At 44.9% G+C, this 21,478-nt stretch overlaps 1 protein-coding gene across 7 annotated transcripts in view; it reads right to left on the reverse strand.

Moving 5' to 3' along the window:
- Positions 1-17,148: 17,148 nt before the first annotated feature.
- The window catches only part of Cdgapr (GTPase-activating protein CdGAPr), a 38,387-nt gene continuing 34,057 nt past the window's right edge, over positions 17,149-21,478 (reverse strand). For all 7 annotated transcript variants that reach the window (XM_078194402.1, XM_078194399.1, XM_078194401.1 and 4 more), the window contains exons 7-8: positions 20,163-21,084; positions 17,149-19,883 (exon numbers count right to left, since the gene is read on the reverse strand). In XM_078194402.1, coding sequence (XP_078050528.1) covers positions 17,442-19,883; positions 20,163-21,084 — 3,364 coding nt within the window. In that variant the 3' untranslated portion in view covers positions 17,149-17,441. The remainder of the gene's footprint in view (positions 19,884-20,162; positions 21,085-21,478) is intronic.

Genomic DNA, 21,478 nt, shown 5'->3' on the forward strand with positions numbered 1-21,478 from the left:
TACCACTGCTGCAGATCTATTATGGTTAAACTGATGGTTTAAAGCGGCCCGATTGACATTTGATAGCGTTTCGGGTCAGGAACGACGCTCGCGTCACTATGGAACATTACCATTCCGCTAATTGGCAGCGTGACATTTCCTGCTCGTCGTTTGGGACATTTTCGTGGCTCAGCGTGGCACATGAGCTAAAGAACCCGGCTTGTTAATCCCGGCTTAATTTCTGGCCGACATCAGCGAACGACCCTATCTATGATCAATTAGTGAATCATACTTCGCATTTCACTGTATTCGATAGAGTTGGCGAGCAGAGCCATTTCATAGAAGAATCGGGCTTGTCAACGTTAATCCTGTCGAGCTCGTCAATGACCGGTTTCTATATTTTTTCGCAGAAAATATCATAATATATTTTTTATAATAAAAGTGCTCATTAGAACAGCGACATGTCCGACATCTTGGTTACTCGATGGATGTAGTTTTAAACATTAGATTAAAGGACGTCATTGACCTATTCTAATAAGATTGGAAATAGTATAGGTTATATCGTACAACGCTGTCGTGATTATGACAGAAGAAATGCATAGACAATTTTAATATTACCTGCAATGGAATTGTTAAGTATTGTACATTACCATCCGTTGATTTCTTGAAAGTTTCGAGTCCAGTTACAGCAACGTTCAGGTGTCCACAGAAACGACGCCGGCTCTCTTCCTCAGACAGTTTGGGTTTCGATCCGTCGGTGGTCGACTCCTTCGACAAAATGAAAACAAACACGCGTCAGAACGTCTCAATCACTATACTTTACTCAAGCAACTCTGAAATTTCAATTACGCAATAATTAATAAGTTTTTGCTGTTTAATCGAGGAGCACTCACCACCGCGTCCAGTGCAAGCACAGTCATCCTAAGTACTGTGACCACGTGACGCAATATCGATAGATCGGCAACTTCGGATCGGTATCTTATACCCGCGAAATTTTCGTCACATGACCCACTAGACCAAGATGGCGGAGCGTTGGCGGAGAGGGGTTTATTTGCTGCTCGATTAAGTGAACAAATTATTATTTATATCGTGTTGTCAACGTCTAAAAGTAGTTTCGATGAACAAATTAAGTGTTTGGAACAAGTAGAAGTGTTCGTGAGCATTGAAGTCGCAGAATCGAATGGGTATCCGAGAAAGAAGTAGAGCATCCTCCCACGCTTGATCCAACCATCCAGAATGGAGTTCCGTGTATTGCGTATTGCGGTTATCGGTAAGTCACTGCAACGAAATTTTAACCAATTCATCGCTATAGCACTTCCTATGCGAAACAGGAATGTCATACCGGGTTTCTCTAACCCGATTCAGTTTTTAAGCAACTGTCACTCGAAAACTGGCGATGATATCGATACCAGAAAATTTGAGAGTATATTCCGAACGTTCTAGAACACCGTTAGCTTTAGTAGAACGCGATGTCTCGCAGTAAAGAATATCGAATTAATCGTACATTTAATTTTTCTCGCGACAACGCTACTTTTCCGAAAAAACAAACGTGGGACATTTCAACACAGTGTCAAATTCAGTTTCACATGTATAAAATTGAGATATTTAAATCGGTCGTTTTTAACGCTCGCGCAGTCATTTTGGAATCGATAGCCACGTGACCCAACATCGATAGATCAGCATCTTTTGCCCGCGAAATTTTCGTCACGTGATCCACTATACCAAGATGGCGGAGCGTTGGTGAAAAGGGGTTCCGTGTTGCCCGATTAAGTGATCAAATTATTATTTATATCGTGTTGTCAAAGTCTAGAAGTGATGTCGATGAACAAATTAAGTGTTAGGAACAAGTGGAAGCGTTTGTGGGCATTGCTGTCGCAGAATCCGATTGATATCCGAGAAAGAAGTAGAGTATCCTTCCCAGCTTGATCCAGTCATCCAAAATGGAGATCTGTGTGTTGCTTATTGCGGTTATCGGTAAGTGAGTGAAAATTTTACAACAGCTTTGCACGTATAAAATTGCACTAATTGTAAGACAAATAAAATGGAAATATTGTATGTAAGAAAAACAATTTCAGATTTAGAACTAAAACGATTGCAAAGGGTTAATGTTGTAGCAAGTGTCTACATACTTATATATATGAACGATCCAAAAACGATCGTCATTACCGGTTCTCTCGTCTCGTGGATATTTAGAACGCCTCTACGAACGCGTGTCCGCTTCGTAATACCTCTCCGGCGTTAATCCACGATTATAAAGTAATCGTACGATCAGCGATCGGAACACGATCGATGTCGGAATCGTTGCGCGTACGTCTTTGGCTACCTGTTGCCGAAGGTCTCGAGGCTCGATCGCGTCTGGCAAAGAAAGGGGACGCTGGCGGATGACGCGCGGAGCGTTTTCGGTCGGGCACCGGCATAGGCGGAGTCTGCGGAACACGTCGTGCTTCCAGTTGGGGTGAATCCTAATACCCAGATAATGGGAAGTAATTGCGAGGGATCAGAGCGAAGCGTAGCTACTCTCTCTCGGTTCAGAACCGTATATAGAGAGAGGGTGGAGGTGTCGGCGTGTTCTCATCCCCCTTGCGGCGCTCGAGATTCGTCGGGGGGTGGATGAAAAGGACGGTCCAACAGACGGAACACGTACACGTACAGATACGTAGGCGCGTACCGAAGAGAAGGGTGGAGAGGCAAGAGTAACAGGCGATAGAGAGATCGAGAAAGAGAGTGAGAGAGAGAGAGAGAGAGAGACGCACAGAGGTCTATAATCGTATTATCGAGGCAAAATCACGGCGCACATTCTCAAACGTATGGTCGATGACGGTGTTTTGAGAGGAAAATCGGGAATCGTGATCCTTCGGCGATTCGGACACGCTGGATTATCTCTATCGATTCGAAGATTAAGACGCGATACGCGAGTTGTCGGACACTCGACTCGCCAAAAATACCTGGCTCGTTCGGTTACCTAATAAGGATTGTAATTGTTTCGAACACACTGATAGCTGCACGATATTTGGAATTTATCTAGCGATATTGTACTAAAAATCCTAAACAGTTTTAATAAATTGAAACACGTCGTTGTTATAAAATGACATACATTAGTCACGATTAGGATCCGCAGAGATCGTCGTTCTATCGGATAGATCAAACGACGATCACCGCAACTCTCCGAGCACGGTGAAAAAAACGGTCTCGGATTACAATAATTACGTGATCCGGCGATCGACGCGAACCGATTTACGGATAAAGATCGAGGAGAGTCGGAGCGGGTACGGCGGCAGTAGCACGGTAAAGGGGTGCGAAAGGGGTGCCCCATTGAAAAAGCAAGTGGGATCCCCCGGTGAAACTAATGAGATCACGGACAGTGCATTTATGACGTTTATTAGATTCCGTTAAGACGTCTGTTATTACGGTACCGTAAATAAAGGGGGGCGGGGGTGTGGGGGGGAGGAGGAGGGGGGTTCGCGCGGCGGCGGTCCCCGGCCACCCCTTGACGGTTTAAGGGAGCCGGAATGCGGGAAAAATAATGAAATAAAGGACAATGAAGTGGCTGGTACAATGGCCAACGGAGCCCTAGGACGGATGAGAATGAACAAGGCGGTGCGGCGCGGCGGCAGTGTACAGAGAAGGTAGGAACCGTGGGTGGTTTGAAGCCGGCTGGAACGCCAGGGGCGGACGGAGCGGTGGCGGGAGGGGGCCGGTGTGCAGACTAAATGCAGTGGGCGTGTTCCTATTACTTTCATTATTTTCCATCATAGGGGTTCGGCACCGATATGCGCGATGCCGGATACTGGCAGTCCAATAAACGCGGAGGGTAACTCGGAATCTACCTGCTGCCTGCTGCTGCTGCTGCATCCTCGCACCATCTCGGATAACGCGAGCAACAATGAGGTCGACCTGAACGCTAACGCATCCGCAGTCATTTTTATGCTGGTACACAGGAGCAGTCCAACACGACGTGCTTCAAGCTTACTTTCAAGAAATCCGTTCTGAACATTTATTTATTTTTTAACACGTTCGTCGTCCGCGTACTTAGTTATATTTATTGTATTTGTCGTGTTAAATATATTGTATCTTCTTATAAGATATGATAAAAATGAGCTTCGAACAGTTGTTGACGTAACTTTAAGCAGAGAAAGTCTCAATTAGAAAGATTACGAAACTGTTGATAGAATTAACGATAACGAACTTAAAGAAATTACGATAGCGAGTCTGTAATGTTCTACTTAGAAAATTCGAGATTAATAGGAGAGAGCAGCTCCGTATCTTCTTAATTGATCTACGAATTGAAGTCGAACGTTAAGCTGGCTCCATTACGAGCCATAAAGTGTATAACACGAAACAGTATGTCATAGGTAGATCAAAGGGGAGGAATTATAGTGAGCGCGCTACGCGAACCCCGTCGCGGCGTTGTAATCCCGGCAAATCAAATTACTTTTACAAGCAGATAAGATCTATGAACGTCTCCCCGTAAAGGGTCGATGAAACTTTCTAATCGAGCTGAATTTGCTTGGCACGTCGATACAGATGTACACGAACACGGGCGTTCGCTCGTTATTAAAAATTTAAATACGTTGGAATCTTCGATATCCGAACTAATAATGCGTTACGGTAGAATTGGCTAGCTGTGATTTAAAGTAGTATAATAATAGTAGTTTAGAAAGTGAAAGTTTAGTATTTAATCTATCAAGATGATTTAAGATTTTTCTAATCTTTGCACGCAGAAAATATTTATTTTATATAATTTTATAGTTTGGTCGCTAAAATGAATTTTTGCGTATTGTTGACTAAAATTAATTCTAGTCAAGCTAGGAGTTAACTAAACCATAAAATTGTACAAGCATTGGTTAATTCACCGCGTCCGTAGCGTATATGGGGGCTGCGACTGTTAAGTGGTCAAGGGTTGAAAAGCGTGAACGATCGAAGAAAGTCGGCGAGGCAGCGAGCGAGAAATAAAAAAAAGAGAATTGCAAATCGAGGGATTAAAGCGTTCAAGGGTGGGAGAAGGGTGAAAAGTTTGTAAGCAGCGGTTTCGAGACAGTAGTTTGTGTTCCCGGTCGGCGAGACCGTGCCAGACCGAGGGGGTGCAAGGTCGCTCGCTCCGGGTAGATTTATTCGGAGGGTTCGCTTGAGACCCATGGATTGACACGCGGCGACGTCTTGACAGCTTGTTAGGCTAACGGTTGGGTACTGTTCATCGAACACGATGCGCTTTGAGCCTCTTTACCGCTCTTTAGCTTGACATTTCACTTCTGATCAGACGTTATACCATTGTCTCCTTGTTTTTCCTCCCTTTCGCTCTCTCGTTCTCATTCGTTGAGTCACGGACTCTCCGCTCCTTTCTTCTGCGACCAGCGTTTCAACTTCAGCTTGCTACGCGATCATTAGCCGAACCGATAAGTCCGTTGACGAATAATAGTATCTAATAATAATAATATTAATAACAGTAATAAGATTCGAGTATATAAACTCGAATGTTTTTTAGATGACCGAAGGATTAGCTCATTTTCAACTGTATTATTATAATCGTTATTCGAATAAAATATTCGGGTACGAAGAACTTATTCGAATAATAAGCTTCGAAACGCTTCGAACAATGACCACCTGTGATTCATACGAGACACCTTTTTCCAGCTCGGTTCCATGGAGTTACATTATCTCGTACCAGGGAATACGATTTGCGGAGAGAAGTCGAACACGGATCGCAACCTGCTCGCATAATTTCGATCGGTATAATTGCGGGAGTTAGCACGATTTGCGTGTAATGGGAAGAAGCGAGATGAAAACGGAGGACGAAGAAGAAAAAAGAGAAGAGGAGGAGGAAGAAGCGCGACAGGAAAAGAGAGGAGGGATCGTTGGAATGGCAGTCGCGTCAGGGTTGTTGAGATCTTGAGAACTGGAGAAGGATCAGGATCGACGAGCAGAAGGGGGGACGACGCTCGTGGTGGAAGGAACGGCATTACTGCCCACGTGCCATTTAACTTGATCACCCTGGGCAATCTGGCCTCATTTCAACCTCCGGTTACTACGACACTTCCGCTAACAAATAACATTGTCGACGACCCTGCGGGGGCGTTCTGATTCGATTTGCACACCGTGAAAGCGTGCTGCCTGCTCGAAGAGCCGCGAGGGAGAGGCCGGAGAGGACCCCGCCGCCGGGCTCCGCCGATCAGAAACACCGACAGAGAGACGGACTCGCGGAAAGAGTGGAATGGGGTGAGGGAGGGGGATCAGAGGGGGGGGGGGGCAAGCGAAACCGAGAAAGAGGGCGAGAGCGCGCGAAATTACATATTATTGATATTTCTCGAAGCACGTTTCGTGAATAATAAAAAAAGACGAGAAGGACGCAGACTTTGTCGTACCGAGAACCCACCGGGGTTGCGGTGGGCGGATTTTAAAACGCGATACATGCACGAATGAAGGATGCAAATATGCTGATCATAGAGATCTTTTATCGATTCATTAAATATTAAACGATTTCTTAAATATCGCTATTAACCGACTTATTATATATTTCTATTAATTAGTAGTTTCTACCCCCTGCAGTTGGGAACATTCTAACTCGAAGTCCAAATTATTTTTTCAACCTTTAATATTTCCATTTTATATGATTTAGTGCAATTCATTATTTATGTTTTTAACAGTTTATTATTTTATTTGAAAATGCAATATGGCAATTTTTATTGGTATTTGACAGAGACCTTGATAAATGGATAAGTAAAGAATGCGTTTATGGGGTAAACCGATTTTGAGGTTGGCAAGACCGAAAACGTGGCACCGAGGACAGGAAGCGAGATCGGTACGGCGAAGGAACCGGATAGGTAAAATAATGATGAACCGGTGTATACGACAACGTGCCAGAAAGCACGGGTACGGCCCTAATTAGTCCGGTTATTTAGTTAGTCCGCGGAGATGCGAGAAGTTTACTCGGCTGTTCGGTGCTAGAGCCCCCTCCCCACTGGAAGATCCGTATCTCCAGGACGTGTTTAAAAATAATTACCGCGGAAGATCCAGCGATAGTCACGGAGTCGCCCTCACCTTTGTGCTTCCTGCCCTCTGGAGTGGCCCCTCGTTGCTTAGGCATAAAGCCAGGCCCCGCCGAGCCCCGATTCTCGTCGGGCACTCGCGTCTCTTCCGGCACCGCTCGAGTGGTCCTCACCTTTCAACCACTCTATCACCGCGTTTAAAGAAGTAAAGACCAAAGGTCCTTTACCGTTTTAAGAGGTTAGACCGAGCCCGAATGGAGATTTATTCGAGACGACAATGTGACCGGTCTACCCTCCTCCCCCCGGTTGCCTTATTAAATCGACGATATATACACACGGGCTGCACCCCGCGCTATAACGAAACGCCTATTTTCGTCGTCGTCGCAACGCCCAATCGACAAAATCTCGTTTCGCAACTTTGTCAACGGGTTAATTGACAAAAAAACTCACGAACAATTTCTACAAGATTTAGTTAAGTTAGAATTTAGACTGCGGATCTTTATAAAAATTCTGAAAGACGGTTTTTAGGAACGGGAACTGAATATAAATATATACGCTTTCTTTCCATAATTTTAGTCTGAGAGGAAATCAATTTTGGTCGGCAATGTTCATAGAATAGTTTCGTTCCGAGGTGCGCCGAGAAAACGAACGCGCGCGCCCCGCGTGCACCGTAACACCAGACGGCCAACATCGAGAGGGTATTGAATAGACACCGAATCGAGCGACGAGGATACGATAAAGAACTAAAGACCAAAGGTCTTTTACAGCCTCGTGGCGTCGCCATCCCTTCCCTTCGAGCCACGGTAGATCTTCTTACGTGTACCGTGTGCACTCGAACTGAACCCTGCTCTCTTTTCTCCGGGTCTATTTGACCTGGCAGAAATTTCATTCGCTTCGTTACCAGACTGTGGATCTTCGCGCATGCATACAATCGTTTTAGGCGAACTTTCAAACGACGTTAATATTAAAATAATATTAAGGACGTCCATGCATTATTTTATCCATGCATTATCCGTGTGGATAATTTTTTTTACGTATATAACACCGTGAAAGAATAAGGTCAGAAAGACAAGACGGGTTGAAGAAAGGACACCGGTCACATGATTTCTCCCATATTTATAGTATTTATATTTGTTTACATATAATTTTCCATATATCGTAATTATAATCGTAGTAGGCGAAAACAGTAATTATTTGTTCGAGAACGGAACGGTCTCAAGTGGCGAAGACAGGAAACTGAAAAAACGGGGGCGAAAGAGAGGGGGTTTGTAGGTGGTTAAAGACCGCAAAAGAGGATCTCGCGCGAGGTATAAAGATGTGCGAAGGACGCGTCCAGGTGCGAAACACTCGGAAACAATGGTTGCGGTTTAGCTGTCGCGGCTACGGGACTTATATTTTCCAAGACGTCTCTCGTCGGTTTTATTTCGTCTCCTCGGTTACGGGGGAAGCAATTAATCCTAATAGGCGGCTAAACCATCGCTCGTTCTCCGTGGGAAATCTACCGGCTATTAATCCTATAGTATTCTGTACGATCGCGATAATCGGAAATTATTAAAAATACACATCCTACAGATGTACCGTTAATGCGCATTATACATTGTGCAGAAAGTACTCTCGAGTGGTTGCACACCCTCGAGACGTTCGCTTTAATCTGGTTCCATCTTCTTTATATTCTTCGTTTAGGCATTAGAGTTGAATACCGCTAGCTAGGCCATTTCTATTAGAGACGACGGTGATTCGGGGAAGCGACTATTGAACTTTCTCTCTCTCTCTCACTCTCTCGCTCTCTCTTTTTTGCTTTTAAATACTTTTTCGTATTATCACTAAATGGGTTTCTTCGTGCTTGCTCTCCTCTTCTTGCTTCGCCAATGGGACACGCTACTTGTGCATGCATATCGTTCACGACACCTCCTCAAGGGTTTTTATGCGAACGCGAAGCAACGCCGCGCCGCACAGTGGTCGAGTTTCTTAGAAAATCAGACGAAAATGGCGAAACGTCCTTGTAAATGTTTTAAGCGGAACCTTATTTATTGGTCATTGATTAATAAAGCAAAGATGGTGCGTCTTAATTTTCACTGAAAACCGAACAGATGGAAATTGATTAAATTCTCTTGAAAAATTGAAAACGCGGCTTCAATTTCTGTCGCATATTTAAAAGGAATCAATCACTGTGCGAGCCGAGATATATCGATCATTCGACGCGTTTCGTTTAATTTCATCCACTGGGTACATTACGGGGACATTTTATTGTTTAAAGAAGTCAAGGGTAGACTGCGCATTTTCCATGGAATTTCGTCCACGACTTTTTAACCAAAACGAAGGTTCGTCGATTCGTAATTCAGTTCGACGAAGACATCGTTTTTCGTTAATTCATTGTTATCTCGACGAAGAAATCATCACCGGGCATTTTTGCATAGAACAATCGCAGCCTACGGTTAACGAATGCAAAGTTAGGGAGGGGGGAGGGGGCGTGGATTTTCCGACCGTGAAACATGGAGAATTGCAATTACAAAGTAAACTATATTACCTGTTCTCGAATGAGTACACGCTTATTCAAACAACGTTTTTAAGAACGATTAATTCGTTTAAATTGTCAGAATAAAACTAGTAGATGCTATTCCATTGCCCTATGGATTATTCGTGTTTAATACTTTTCGCTTGCTTCTCGTCGGAGGTACAAACGATGACGATTCGTCGGCGAGGAGCAGCCTCGTCGATTTTTTACATAGCTTTGTTAATAAGTTGGAACAATAGATGGCGTCAAGCTATAAATAACGAAGAACATTTTATTTTGCATTGTTCGGTGGTGGATAATTATATCTTATAATGCGGTCGACGTATTGCCGATAAGATTTCTCAGAACCTGTTGTTACCTATGAAATTTGTTTTCACCTATTAAAATACATTCGTATTATAAATGTAAGCTTCTTTGAATTGCTTTCCGCAAAATTTCGATGAGTTCTAAATAAAATCGCGCCTGGTCCTCGAACGCGGAAATCGTCAGAGCGTTTCTCCCCGTCTCTACCATGGGAAACGTTCGGCGTGTCGATACGAATTTAGAACGGCCCGCGAACGTTTCGAACAAGAATCGCGCGGAGACACTGTGAATCGAACAGGAGAGAAAACGCTGTCCGAGAAAATGTCGATTTTCGACGAACGAGTAATATTGTTCTGTTCAACCGTCTCCGAGTTCATTAACGCTACACCGCTGTACGCGGATCGTTTCGAGATCACCGCTCGCCGCGTTCCATGCGTGCGAGCTCCCTAATATACGAATTATCACTTCGCGCGTCTAAACGTGGTTATCATTCTCATCGACGCGCGTCTCACTCATATAACCATTTCTCCTCCGTCAACATTTATTATAAAACATTATTCTTCGTGCCTTTTCACTTTTATTAATTCATTTTCTTTTCTTTTTTTTTTTGGTTTTTGTTTCTGTTCGCTCGCCTCTTAAGCAATGGTCGGACGCCGTTCGACTCGTCCTGGTAAACATTCCCGATAGAAATGCGCAACTTAATTAACTAGACCGAGGACACAGCGAGATTTCTGTGCGTTGTTTTAACGAACCCGCTGGAATTCGTCGAGCGTGGTCGGAAACCTAAGCTTCCGTGAAACCTGTATTCGAGTTTCTATCGTATACCGGGCTAAGTAGACTGCGGATCTTTACGCGGACGAAACTGCGAACAAACATACGACGCGTCCGCTGATCGGTGCAGTGTTCGCGGGGAAATAAGCCACGCGTAGAATGGGGACAGCTGTTCAACGTAGCTCAGAATTACTGTAGAACCTCGATTATCCTGATTCGAAGTTGATAGTTAATTTCTTTTTATTTTTAATTAATTAGTAATACGATTATTTTAGGAGATCAAATATTCAGATCTAATCGCGGTCCTCCTCTAGTCTTATAGTTTTATCTATACAATAATGTAAAGTCTAAATAATAAACCGAAAATCCAGTTCTATTAACCAACTTCACGGTGCATGCGTCACCTTCACCCACTCCTCGCGTAACTTATTTCCCTGCGAACGCTGTCTGGGAGCAGTGGCAATTTCTATTTTCATTATTTTAATAAGCCGAAAGTACTCGGAATAAATAAAGATTCACAGTCCAGTTACGACCAACAGCATGTAATCGTGTCAAGAAGGAGCTACGTAATTAGTTGAATATAATTTTTTAATCGCGTCCTCGATGGATAGAAGAAAAAAAATGTCTGACCTAATAATTCGCTATACTTTGCCGTTTCTTAGATCATTTAATGCATTGTTACTCCATTTACAAACCGTTGACCAGCACACCGACGACGCGAGTAACATTTCTACTTTATTTATGTAGTAAACGCGTAATACTCAATATCTTTTATTATTCTATACAGTATCTAAGAATAGTTTATTTAGAGTCCCGCGAAAATCGGCGTGCCAATTAACGGTTAAATAACGTAGAGCGACCTGTTCGACGTAGACTACTTATAATTGATTTTAATAAACAGTCGCATACTTACTAGAAGAAATAATAATTCGCTATAGTTCGTTCCCTGCGCTCCAGCGTTTTCGAAACGCACAAGGGTGACAAAGTTCTCCCATATAATCCACGGTCTAGTAAAACGTTAAAATACCTCGAAGACATCGTTTATTAATGTCCTGCGCGTGTCTTTGCTTGGTCGTTCCTTTTTTTTTTCTTTTTTTGGTTTACGGACAAAACGATTGTTACACATTGTTATACGCTACCTTGTTATTGCAGTTTAAGAAAATACGCAAAATATTCGATCGCGAAGGGTTGACACTGTGACACGTGGGAGAGGGGTGTACAGGGTTCCCCGAAAACGGTGTTCGACGGTATATTCACAGAAATAAATAATTCGGTTGTCTATAAACGTCGATAAATTAATTAGCTGATTTTTATCAATTTAATCGTTGAATTTTCGTAGAAAGATTCGGCGAAATAAATTCAAGTGAATCAAATTATTCTTACCAATTAACAATTAAACTATCTTTAACAATATATTTAAATAAATTTGTTAAAGACGATCAAACATTTTGCAATTCATTTCTGCGAATATTTCGCGATTGTGAAATCCTTGATTTCGTTTCCGGGGGCCACCCGGTAGACGAGGTTCGCGGCGACGGCAATTGTCGCACGATCCCGCTTCGGTCGTGCGCGGCTGCTCGACCGGCGAGTAGTATGAAGGTTTTTGAGCATTATCAGGATTACAAATGGATGATCCCGCGAGTTTCCATACGGTTTTAAATCGTTTGATCCGTCGGCGACCGGAACGCGCAAGTTGCCGGACGCTCGGATAAATATTGTTTAATTGGTTCGTTGACGCGGCACCGCGGTTGCTATCACAGCGGGGTCGGCGTTCCGACAGAGTCTCGCGCGGCGTGGAAGAAACGAGGACCCGTGAGGGGTGGCCCGTGATTGGTGAACAAGACCGAATCTCTCTCCGCTTTTCTTCGTTAGTTTCGGCCCAGTTTCTGGGAAACTGTGGTCGTGGCTCCTTTGTTCGGCGACGTGGTCTGATCGGGTAATTGGGAATCGCGCGTCGATTTCGTCGGTATGAAAACACTTTTCGCAGAGTATTTGAAGCCACGAAGCAGATATCGGAGGTTCTTCCAGTATTTCAACGAACGAAATCACCGATCAGTGGACCGCGGATTTTATGCATCTCTGACAGTTATAATCAGACCAAATGCAAAACAGTAAAAGCATTTGAACAATCTAGCGTACACCGTCGCAGTGAAATTTTATTTAAATCGCCAAGGAAAGAAATAAATGTCTACGTAGTTCCAGCATCGTGCAATCAACGAACACAATTTTTATTCTGCATAAAGATCCGCGGCCTGCTGACCAATATAATAACGAGTAATCATTAAGCGATAATAATGAACAATCAGTGTAACGAAGATAGGAAACGAAGAAGAAGAAGAGTTTATCAAGAAAAACAAAACAGCCCGTTTTCTGTAATCTGTTAGTTTCATCGAATTCGACGCTGTTGCACAGAGAATGGCCGATTCGACCGAGTCTCGTCCGACGATAAAAATGCAACCGATGGATCTCGATCGTTGGCAAAAATACGTAGTCGACTTTAGCACGCTCGGTTTACTATTCAACTATGGTATATCCTATATCTCTCATCCTTTTTAGAGGATGTGTACGCGGTTGCTTCGATGTATTTTATTTATTTTATTTATTTTATTTAGCTTACGTCTATTACAGGCAACGGTACCGTAAAAATTGCATCGTTACGTCCCAGTTTGGTAGACATTGCCTGTCGATGAAGAACGCTAATCGCTCCGACCCGAAAATTGTAGCGTAATCTGGTAGATCTAGCAGACGATTTATCGGCCATTAAATATGCAACAGAGCGGCGGGAATTGTTTCAACAAAATCGGTTCGAATGTTAAGAATCGCCTCCTGGCGACACTGTAGACAGGCCGGTTCCTGATGGTGGTCTTGGTGTCAATTTAGGTTCACTGTCGATCGACACTCAAAAACCAGAGTACATAAATTAATATATTACATGTCGGCTAAATAATAATTAGCATATACAAAAGACGTGTTTGTGTGTGATAGACCGCCGGCGGACCAGTCCCCTCGGCGGTAAAGAAAAATTCTGTACGACGCGTGTTACAATCGAATACTTACTTTAATACGGTGAATTACAAAAGAAAATAATAGTAATAATAATAATAGTAATAATAATAATAATAAAAATAATAATAATAAGAGAAACAGAGAATAGAGAAAACAAAACAAAAAGGTTCCTTTGCAAACGTTCGAGGGTTCGTACACAGAAACAGAGGGAATAATACAAAAATAAAAATGATGCGAACGGCGTAACGTATTTAAAAAAAAAAGAAAAAGATCGGAAGGGAAAGAAGAGAAATGAAATTTCTAGCTACGTGCGCGTTACATCTTAGCTGTGTGGCGAAGCGGGTCGCTTGTGTGAAACAGGAAGGGTAAATGTGTACGGCGGAACACAGAAGAATCGTGACGCGAGAAAGCGCAGAACACAGTCTGACTATACATATGTAAGAAGATCCGAATTATTCGAACGATCCGGCTCGGGGATTTATATAATAAAAACGGCGATGTCGCGTCGAAGGTGTTACGCGGTTGGCCCTAAAAAAGCGTGGAATGATTTCTATCGGTCCATGGGGGGGAAAAACCTCTCGCGCAGCAACGAATCGAATAAAAGCGTTTTCAATTCGCTAACGGGCCGCGCGGCCCGCGATCACGCACCCGTGGCAAGCGTACAATTAGTCCTAGGTCCTTGGTTATTAGAATCGATAAGGACATTCAATACTCTTCTTCGGGATGTATCGATTTTTATATTCTTGATACATTTAACCGCTATGTATAATCTATTAATATATTACTGAATAAACGTGGAAACTTAGTTGGACTTTATCCGCGGCGTAAAGCTATTCAATTTATACAGGGTCTCCTAAAAATCACTAGCAATTCGGAAGCGGAAGGTTCCTAAGGTAATTCAAAGCAACTTTTTCCTTTACAAAAATTTTCTGCGAGGCGTGGTTAATAAGTTATTAACGAAAAACATTGACCAATGAGATGCGAGCTCGATTGCTTCGGCCGTCTCGCGCCAGCGGTGCTCGCTTCCCATTGGTCAATGTTTTTCGTTAATAACTTATTAACCACGCATCGCAGAAAATTTTTGTAAAGGAAAAAGTTACTTCATATTACCTCAGCTACCTCTTCCGAATTGTTAGACATTTTTTTTGGACACCCTGTGAAACGCCAGAAACGATGTATACGCGAGACATCCGAATTATATTCGTCGACCCATCTAGTTAACGGATTAAAAATGGGTCCATTCGATTCTCCATAATGAAAGCTTTGCTCGAGTATTATAGAAATCACTGCACACTCTTAATTAGAAATTACGTAATCGACGAACGCGTTACACAGCGTGATCGTAAACTTAGACGAGCAGATATTCATGGGGGTGGAAACTTCTGGTCCGTGTTCAATTAATTATCACTGGTAGAACAATATCTTTTGGTAACAGCCGTTGCACTGTGTCTTTCTATATCTGACATCGAGAGACGATAGGAATGAATTTCTCAGGTGTTGTACGCGTCGACTGACAAACCAACCGTCTATAAAAGTCCCACAAAGTCGAAACACTATATCATTTTGAATGAAACGGCAACTCAATAAGGCAATATTTATCACAGCGATTACACATTTCAAGCTCATGGGCCCAAACTAAACTAGAACTCCGTAGAATCGTTCGTTTTTTCTTTTTAGCGTAGAACCAATATATATCAGTGTTCCTTAGATTCGGTTGGCGTGACGGTCGAAGCGTCGCGACGCGACTCTCTTTTACCTTTAAATGTCGATGCACGAGTTATGCGCGCGTCGCAGATAATTATTTCGTCGCGTGGAAACTCGATGACGTTAACATGTTCCATTTAAGCTTAAACGTTCCATAAACGAATTACTGCTCGAACGCGCGCTCGTCTAATATCGTTGAATCGAAAGAAACAGCTTACAAGAGTTGGAGATTCTCATCCGCTGGTCTGATTTACGATCACGCTGCATACAAGTTTATTTGTCGACGGTATCGGCTCGACAAGCAACAACTAAATCGATGAGGAGATAACAGAAGTCTTTGAATTTATCTTCCATGCGAACCTATATCACTCGGTTACAATCAATCACGAAGGCATGCGTGGTTAATATCTATCCGTTTTCGAACCCTTTGCACCCGGTATATGTATATCCATCGAGACCAAATCGAACGAACAGATTCATAGAATTTTCCTATTTTATAGTCGACGGTATAACATTCTTCGAGCAAACAGTACGACGTATAGAAAAACGAGAACGCATTACAATATCATAAACTTTATATTATATATATTTATATAGATTTATATATATCTTTTTCTCTCTCTCTCTCTCTCTCTCTTTTTATTCATTCTCTCTTATACACGCTCACGCGACGCAGAGATGCGTGTACATACATACATACACACAGACAGACACGTCACTCGAAAATTTTCTTTCTTTTCTTTCGTTTAAACGTTACAGAGTATTATATAGAGATTTGTTCGTTTTTCATTTTTTTTCTTTTAAACTTAACTTCGTAAATAACATTCAAAAAACAAGGTCACCGAGAATCGGTGGCGAAAGAAAGGAAATATTCGCGTGCAAAGGGTTTCTCTTTTTTTCTTTTTTACAACGAACTCCGGACTCGTGGACCCACGACTTATATATCTGGTACAATTCAGATCGATCGGATCGGTCGATTAACAGAACAGCGCCGACGAAACGTAAAAATCTAATGAAGAACAATCTTTGGGAACGATAACAGTAATGGAAAAGAAAAAGAAAAGAAAATCATTTGCTATAGATTCGATATACAATAATAACAATAACAGAAAATAGCCTTAACTTGCGGTCGCGTCGTTCGGATTCGCGCGCGCGCACGCGTTCACGCAAATAAATTAAGAACATTCAAGCTATCGGACTGTTCTGTTAACAAACAGCGATAAAACAAACGTTCTCCCGCAATCGGTTCCTCCTTTTTTTTTTTACATTTTTTTAAATATCGTTATAACACTCGCGGTTAATTAAACTCTCTCTCTGCTCAGCTTCTTCTCATGCTTTAACCGTTTGCACTCTCGATCGTTTTTAATAATACACGGTAAAAATAAATGCACACACGTTCGGGTAGTCTTTTTCCGAAATTATAAATAATACTAATGAGTCCTAATATCGTAACCAATCGTCGCGTGACTGAATTTCAAAAAGCAAGAGATCATCCGGTCTCTCTGTTCGTGAGTAGAATGAAAATAAAAATAGGTTCTCGGCGGTAAAAAAAATTGTTTTCAGACTATTCGAGACGAGTTGAAAAAAGTTGGCGCGAATAACAATGGAATTTATAAATGGCACATCGTTGACTCCGGGTTAAACGTAACAGTATCATCGAGTCGCACCACGCGATAAAACTCTGAGGCAAATAAAAATCGAGTAATCCGATTTCCATTGAAATCCATGAACGCGAATCCTTTAAAATCGTCTTCGGCGAAACGTTTCATCTTTTATACGCAAAACCGATGGATTTATCTCGCATGCTTGTACGAAACCATATACGCGTCGTCGTTATTCATCCCCCCAGCCCCCCAACCCCCCCTCCCCATTCCATTTTTGACCGTATACAACACGTCGTTCCGTTTTACCATATGGTAAGAGTATTTTCCTTTCGAAATAATAATACTGTATTCTACAAGAAGAATCGAACCCCGAGGCTCGTCATCGTCGTCATGGTCGTTAGCATCACGAAACTCCGAGTGCAAAGGATTAAATGCGATCGGTGCAATCAGCAGCTTTACCCCCTCTACCCATCGAAATAGTTGGATCGTTGCGATAGAGAGGGCCATATTCACACGCGGGGAAACTCTGACCTTTTTCATAAATACTCTCTCTCTCTCTCTCTTTCTCGTTTAATATCAATGAAGGGATGGTCTAGATGTTCTCTGCTTTAACCTAGCTAAAAACGCTTGCTCCCCGTCGTCCTCCGTCTTCGACAAAATTCCCCGGAAGCTTTCCGACCTGTACTTGTCCCTCAAGAACGTCCGCCTCTCCTCTTTGTACTTTTCTATCCTCTCGCGGCATTGAGGGTCGCCCAGGTCCAGGCCGCTCAGATTCTTCAGGTGAATCTTGTCGGAGTTGCAGGACATGTTCGTACCGGCGCCGACGTTCGGCGTCGAACTGTGCTGGGAGTCCTCGCAGGACTGTTTCACCGGCAACGAGGACTTCTCGGTCATTTTATTGAACTTGGCCTCGTCCAACGACCGGCTCAGAGACGCCCTCGTGGCCCTAGCGTGCCGCGCCCTCAAGCAGGGCGGCAGGTGCTGGGAGTTCAACGGCGACTCCTCTGACTTGCCCCTGGCGGTGTCCAGCTCTTGCCTCATCTTTCGTTCCCGGACTATCTCCCGGCCGATCTCGGAGTCGAAGCTTCTTCGGTCCTTGCTGGTTTCCGTTTCGTACCTTCTTCGCGGTGGAATGGTCAGGTCGCTGCCCACCATACCACCGGACAATCTCTGCAACGCCAGCTCCTGCAGTATCGCCGCGGTGTCCCGGAGAACGATGGAGTCGTCGACCGGCGAGGACGCGTTCGAGAAGGTGCAAGACGAGTTCAAGGATGTAGTCTCGGACGCGCCCTCGGGCGGATGGGCTATCTCGCTGGGCTCCGCCGCGTTCTCCGACGGGATCACCTCGATGTGCTCCTGCGGCTGAGTGCTCTTCAGGTTGTTGCACTTGGGGCTCTCGTCGACGCGCTGGTACTGTTTGTGCTGCTGACTGTTTTGGCCGGGTTCCTTCCGCGATACGTACTCGAAACTTTGGCACTTTTCCGTCTTCTGGTTCGCGCAACGCGGCTTGTTATTGTCGGTGAGCTCGTGGTCCTTCTTGCTCGGCTTGCTGGTGAACGAGCGACGGTCCGCCTGGTACTGGGGCTTCTGGTGCAGCTGCAAGGAACGCCGGATGTCCTGCTGCTGGAACTCCGAGTTCCTCGAGGCTCCCTGAGAATTCTCGAACGCCTCCTCGCCGAGGACATTCTCCTTCGACGAGCCCTCGTTCCTGTTGAACGCCTTCGTATTGTCCAGCTGCGCGTAACACGCGGACACCTCGTGCACCATCTCGTTAGGCTTCTGATTCAAGCGGACGTTCGCCATGCTGACGGTGCAGACCTTCTGGTTCCCGTTCTCGTGGTCGTGCATCGTCGAGTCGACCAAACCGTAGTTCCCCTGCCCGTTGAAGTTCCCGGAGGTCCTCTGCGCAGCGCCGTTCTGCTCCTCTAGATCTCTGTCGACGACGTCGAACGTCATCTCTCCGGACTCTTGGGGAAGGCTGGGGCTCTCGGTCAGATCGCTGGCACCGATGCAAGACGTGTCCGTGGTCGAGCCCATGGTCAGGTCCAGAGAGGTCCTAGAGACGTTCTCCGACATTGATCTGAGCTGCGGACAGTCCGTCGCTATGGCGAGGTTCACGGTGCCTTCGAGGGGATCCTTGGGACTACTGGAGTCGCTGGTAGGCGACGTGATCGATCCGGTCCTCTCCACTATCACCCATTCGCCGGAGTCGTTCGTGTTCGACGCCATCTGTTGCGTTTCCGTGTTGGTAAACATCTTGTCGGAGCTGTCGCAAATCACGAAACCGGAGTCCGGTAGGTCCTCGATGGTCTGCTCGTAGGACATCGGGGAATCGAGATCGGTGGCGCTCGACAATGGCATACCTTGCAGCTCGTTTCTGTGCGCGTTGGAACTCTCGGCCAGGTCGTCGCCGTTCTGACAGCTGATCGACTTGTTCGACGTATCGGTCGTTCGCGCGTTTCTGTTGTCGCTGCGGGACGACTTGCTCTCGTCCGTAGGACACGAGCTCGACCTGTTCCCCGGGTCCTTGCAGCTAGACGTTGACTTACTCGATTCTACGTTGCTAGGGTGGGACATTATCCTATCACATGGTGTCATCTCCTGGTCGACGTCCTGGCTCGACTCCTTCCCGGTCTTCCGTGCCTTGGAAGACTCTTTCTCGTCGTACAGGTCGACGCGTTTCTCGTACGTCATCATCCTCTCGCAGGACTTCGCGTTACTCGGCCCCTCTATGTTTACGGATAACCTATGACTAGGGTCGGATGATTTATCGGAAGACACGCTAGTTCTGTTCAGCTTGTTCGCGTTGCTCTGATCGTCGTCGATCTCTAATGGTAAGGTGAAGCTTCGGAAACTTATCCTAGGACTGTTGGCCGGGATCGGTGACGCGGAGTGCGGTGTGCCGTGCAACGTCGCCGGCGTCAACGGCGTCGATGCCTCGGACAACAACGGAAGGTACCCTGGCGTGGGTAACGGGGATGGGGTGTCCATGCTGTGCACGTCTGCGGATACCATCACCTGTGGATACACGATAATACGATTAGTAACAGAAAATTATTAGAAAAAGAAAATTATGATTTGGCTGTCTTAAACTTTTAGCTGGTCGGGGGGCTTCTTCTTTCACAGTGTTTTCTCATTTCTGACGAATAGTTTTTCTCACTGCGACAAGTAATTCGATAGAAATGATATATTAAAAGGTATATTGTGTTACAGAAGATAGGAGTTCCAACAGGTGGCATTCCGTTTAAAATATTTGCAAATAATGATTAGGAGACGATTTCCTTAAAAAGATTGTACCTGATCAGGACTTTGGCTATCAATGAAGCGCAACTCAACGTCGCATTGCAGTCTTTCCTCCAATCGGGACCTCTTCCTCTTCGATCCACCGGTATTGGCGGTGTTCTGGGCCCCTTCCATCCTCTGTCTCCTCGGGGACGCCTCGACGGACGCGACGCCCCCGCTCTCCTCCTCGGAGAACATCCTCATCTCCCGTTCCTCGAGGTCGAAGTTAAGCTGTATCTCGGACAGGTCTAAGGGCGAGGTCGGGTTCGGCGCGTCCGCCAAATGATCGAAGTACGAGTCGTGGGAAACCGAGCGACTGTGCCCGCACGGTCTGGCCGGCGGTGGACCCAGAAGCGGACCCAGGCTGTCCTCGCCGTCCAAACTGTCGGCGCTCTTCACCGGTCTCAACCGTCGCAACGAGTTTAAGGAACTTGGCACCGTTTCTGTTTGAGGTGGCGTGCCAACTTGTCTCGGTTTCCCCCTGGCACCCGGACCACCCCTACCAAACAAAGCTCTCCAGTTCAACGAGGGCGAACGCTTCGAGCCGTTTCTCTTTCGCGGCAGCTCTATCACCGTGTGGTACTGCAACGACATTCCGGCTGGCCCGGCGCCCACCTCTATGTAATCCGGCTCGCCTCTCAGGCTACGGTTCCGTGCCTCCTCCAGGCTCAGCAATCTCGCCGGTGTCGTGATCGCCAACGATTTCGGCCGGCCGACCGGACCGTCGCCGAAAATTAATTCCGCGTAACAAACTAAGAATTCCGTAACAACCGCCTGCACGCCGACCCCCTGCAACGCGGCCACGCCGCCCACCTCGAGCTCCTTGCACCTCAACAGGTTCGGCGCCCACACGATCGCGATGTTCCGCGGCGTCATCCCTGTCTCCGTGCCGCGGGCCGCGACTCGCACCAGGTGTCGCATGAGATACTCTAACGTTCTGCAAACATTTCGAAATTTTAGACAGTATTTCTAGCTTTGTCCTCCTTGAATTCAGAGCTCTCTTTTATTTTATTTATTTTTTAGGAAGCTCTACTCTCTATCGGAATTTACTGAATTTTTTAATTCTCTAATACATTAGGATAACATCTCTGACCAAACGTGATACTTATCATACAAATATCAGAGCTATACTGCAAATCATAAAATTATGCTCTACATACACTTGCATTCTTCAATTGAAAAATTTCACAATTTCATGATTTACAAATATCTCTATAATTCCAGCGATTTTATTCTTTCAATGCAAATAATAATCATTGGTACTATCTGACAATATTATTTCGGTATATGCTTCCTGCCGAGATCCATACGACAAAGGCTCTCGTGGGTAT

This window comes from Augochlora pura, chromosome 11 (genome assembly GCF_028453695.1).
Source record: "Augochlora pura isolate Apur16 chromosome 11, APUR_v2.2.1, whole genome shotgun sequence".
Classification (NCBI taxonomy): domain Eukaryota; kingdom Metazoa; phylum Arthropoda; class Insecta; order Hymenoptera; family Halictidae; genus Augochlora; species Augochlora pura.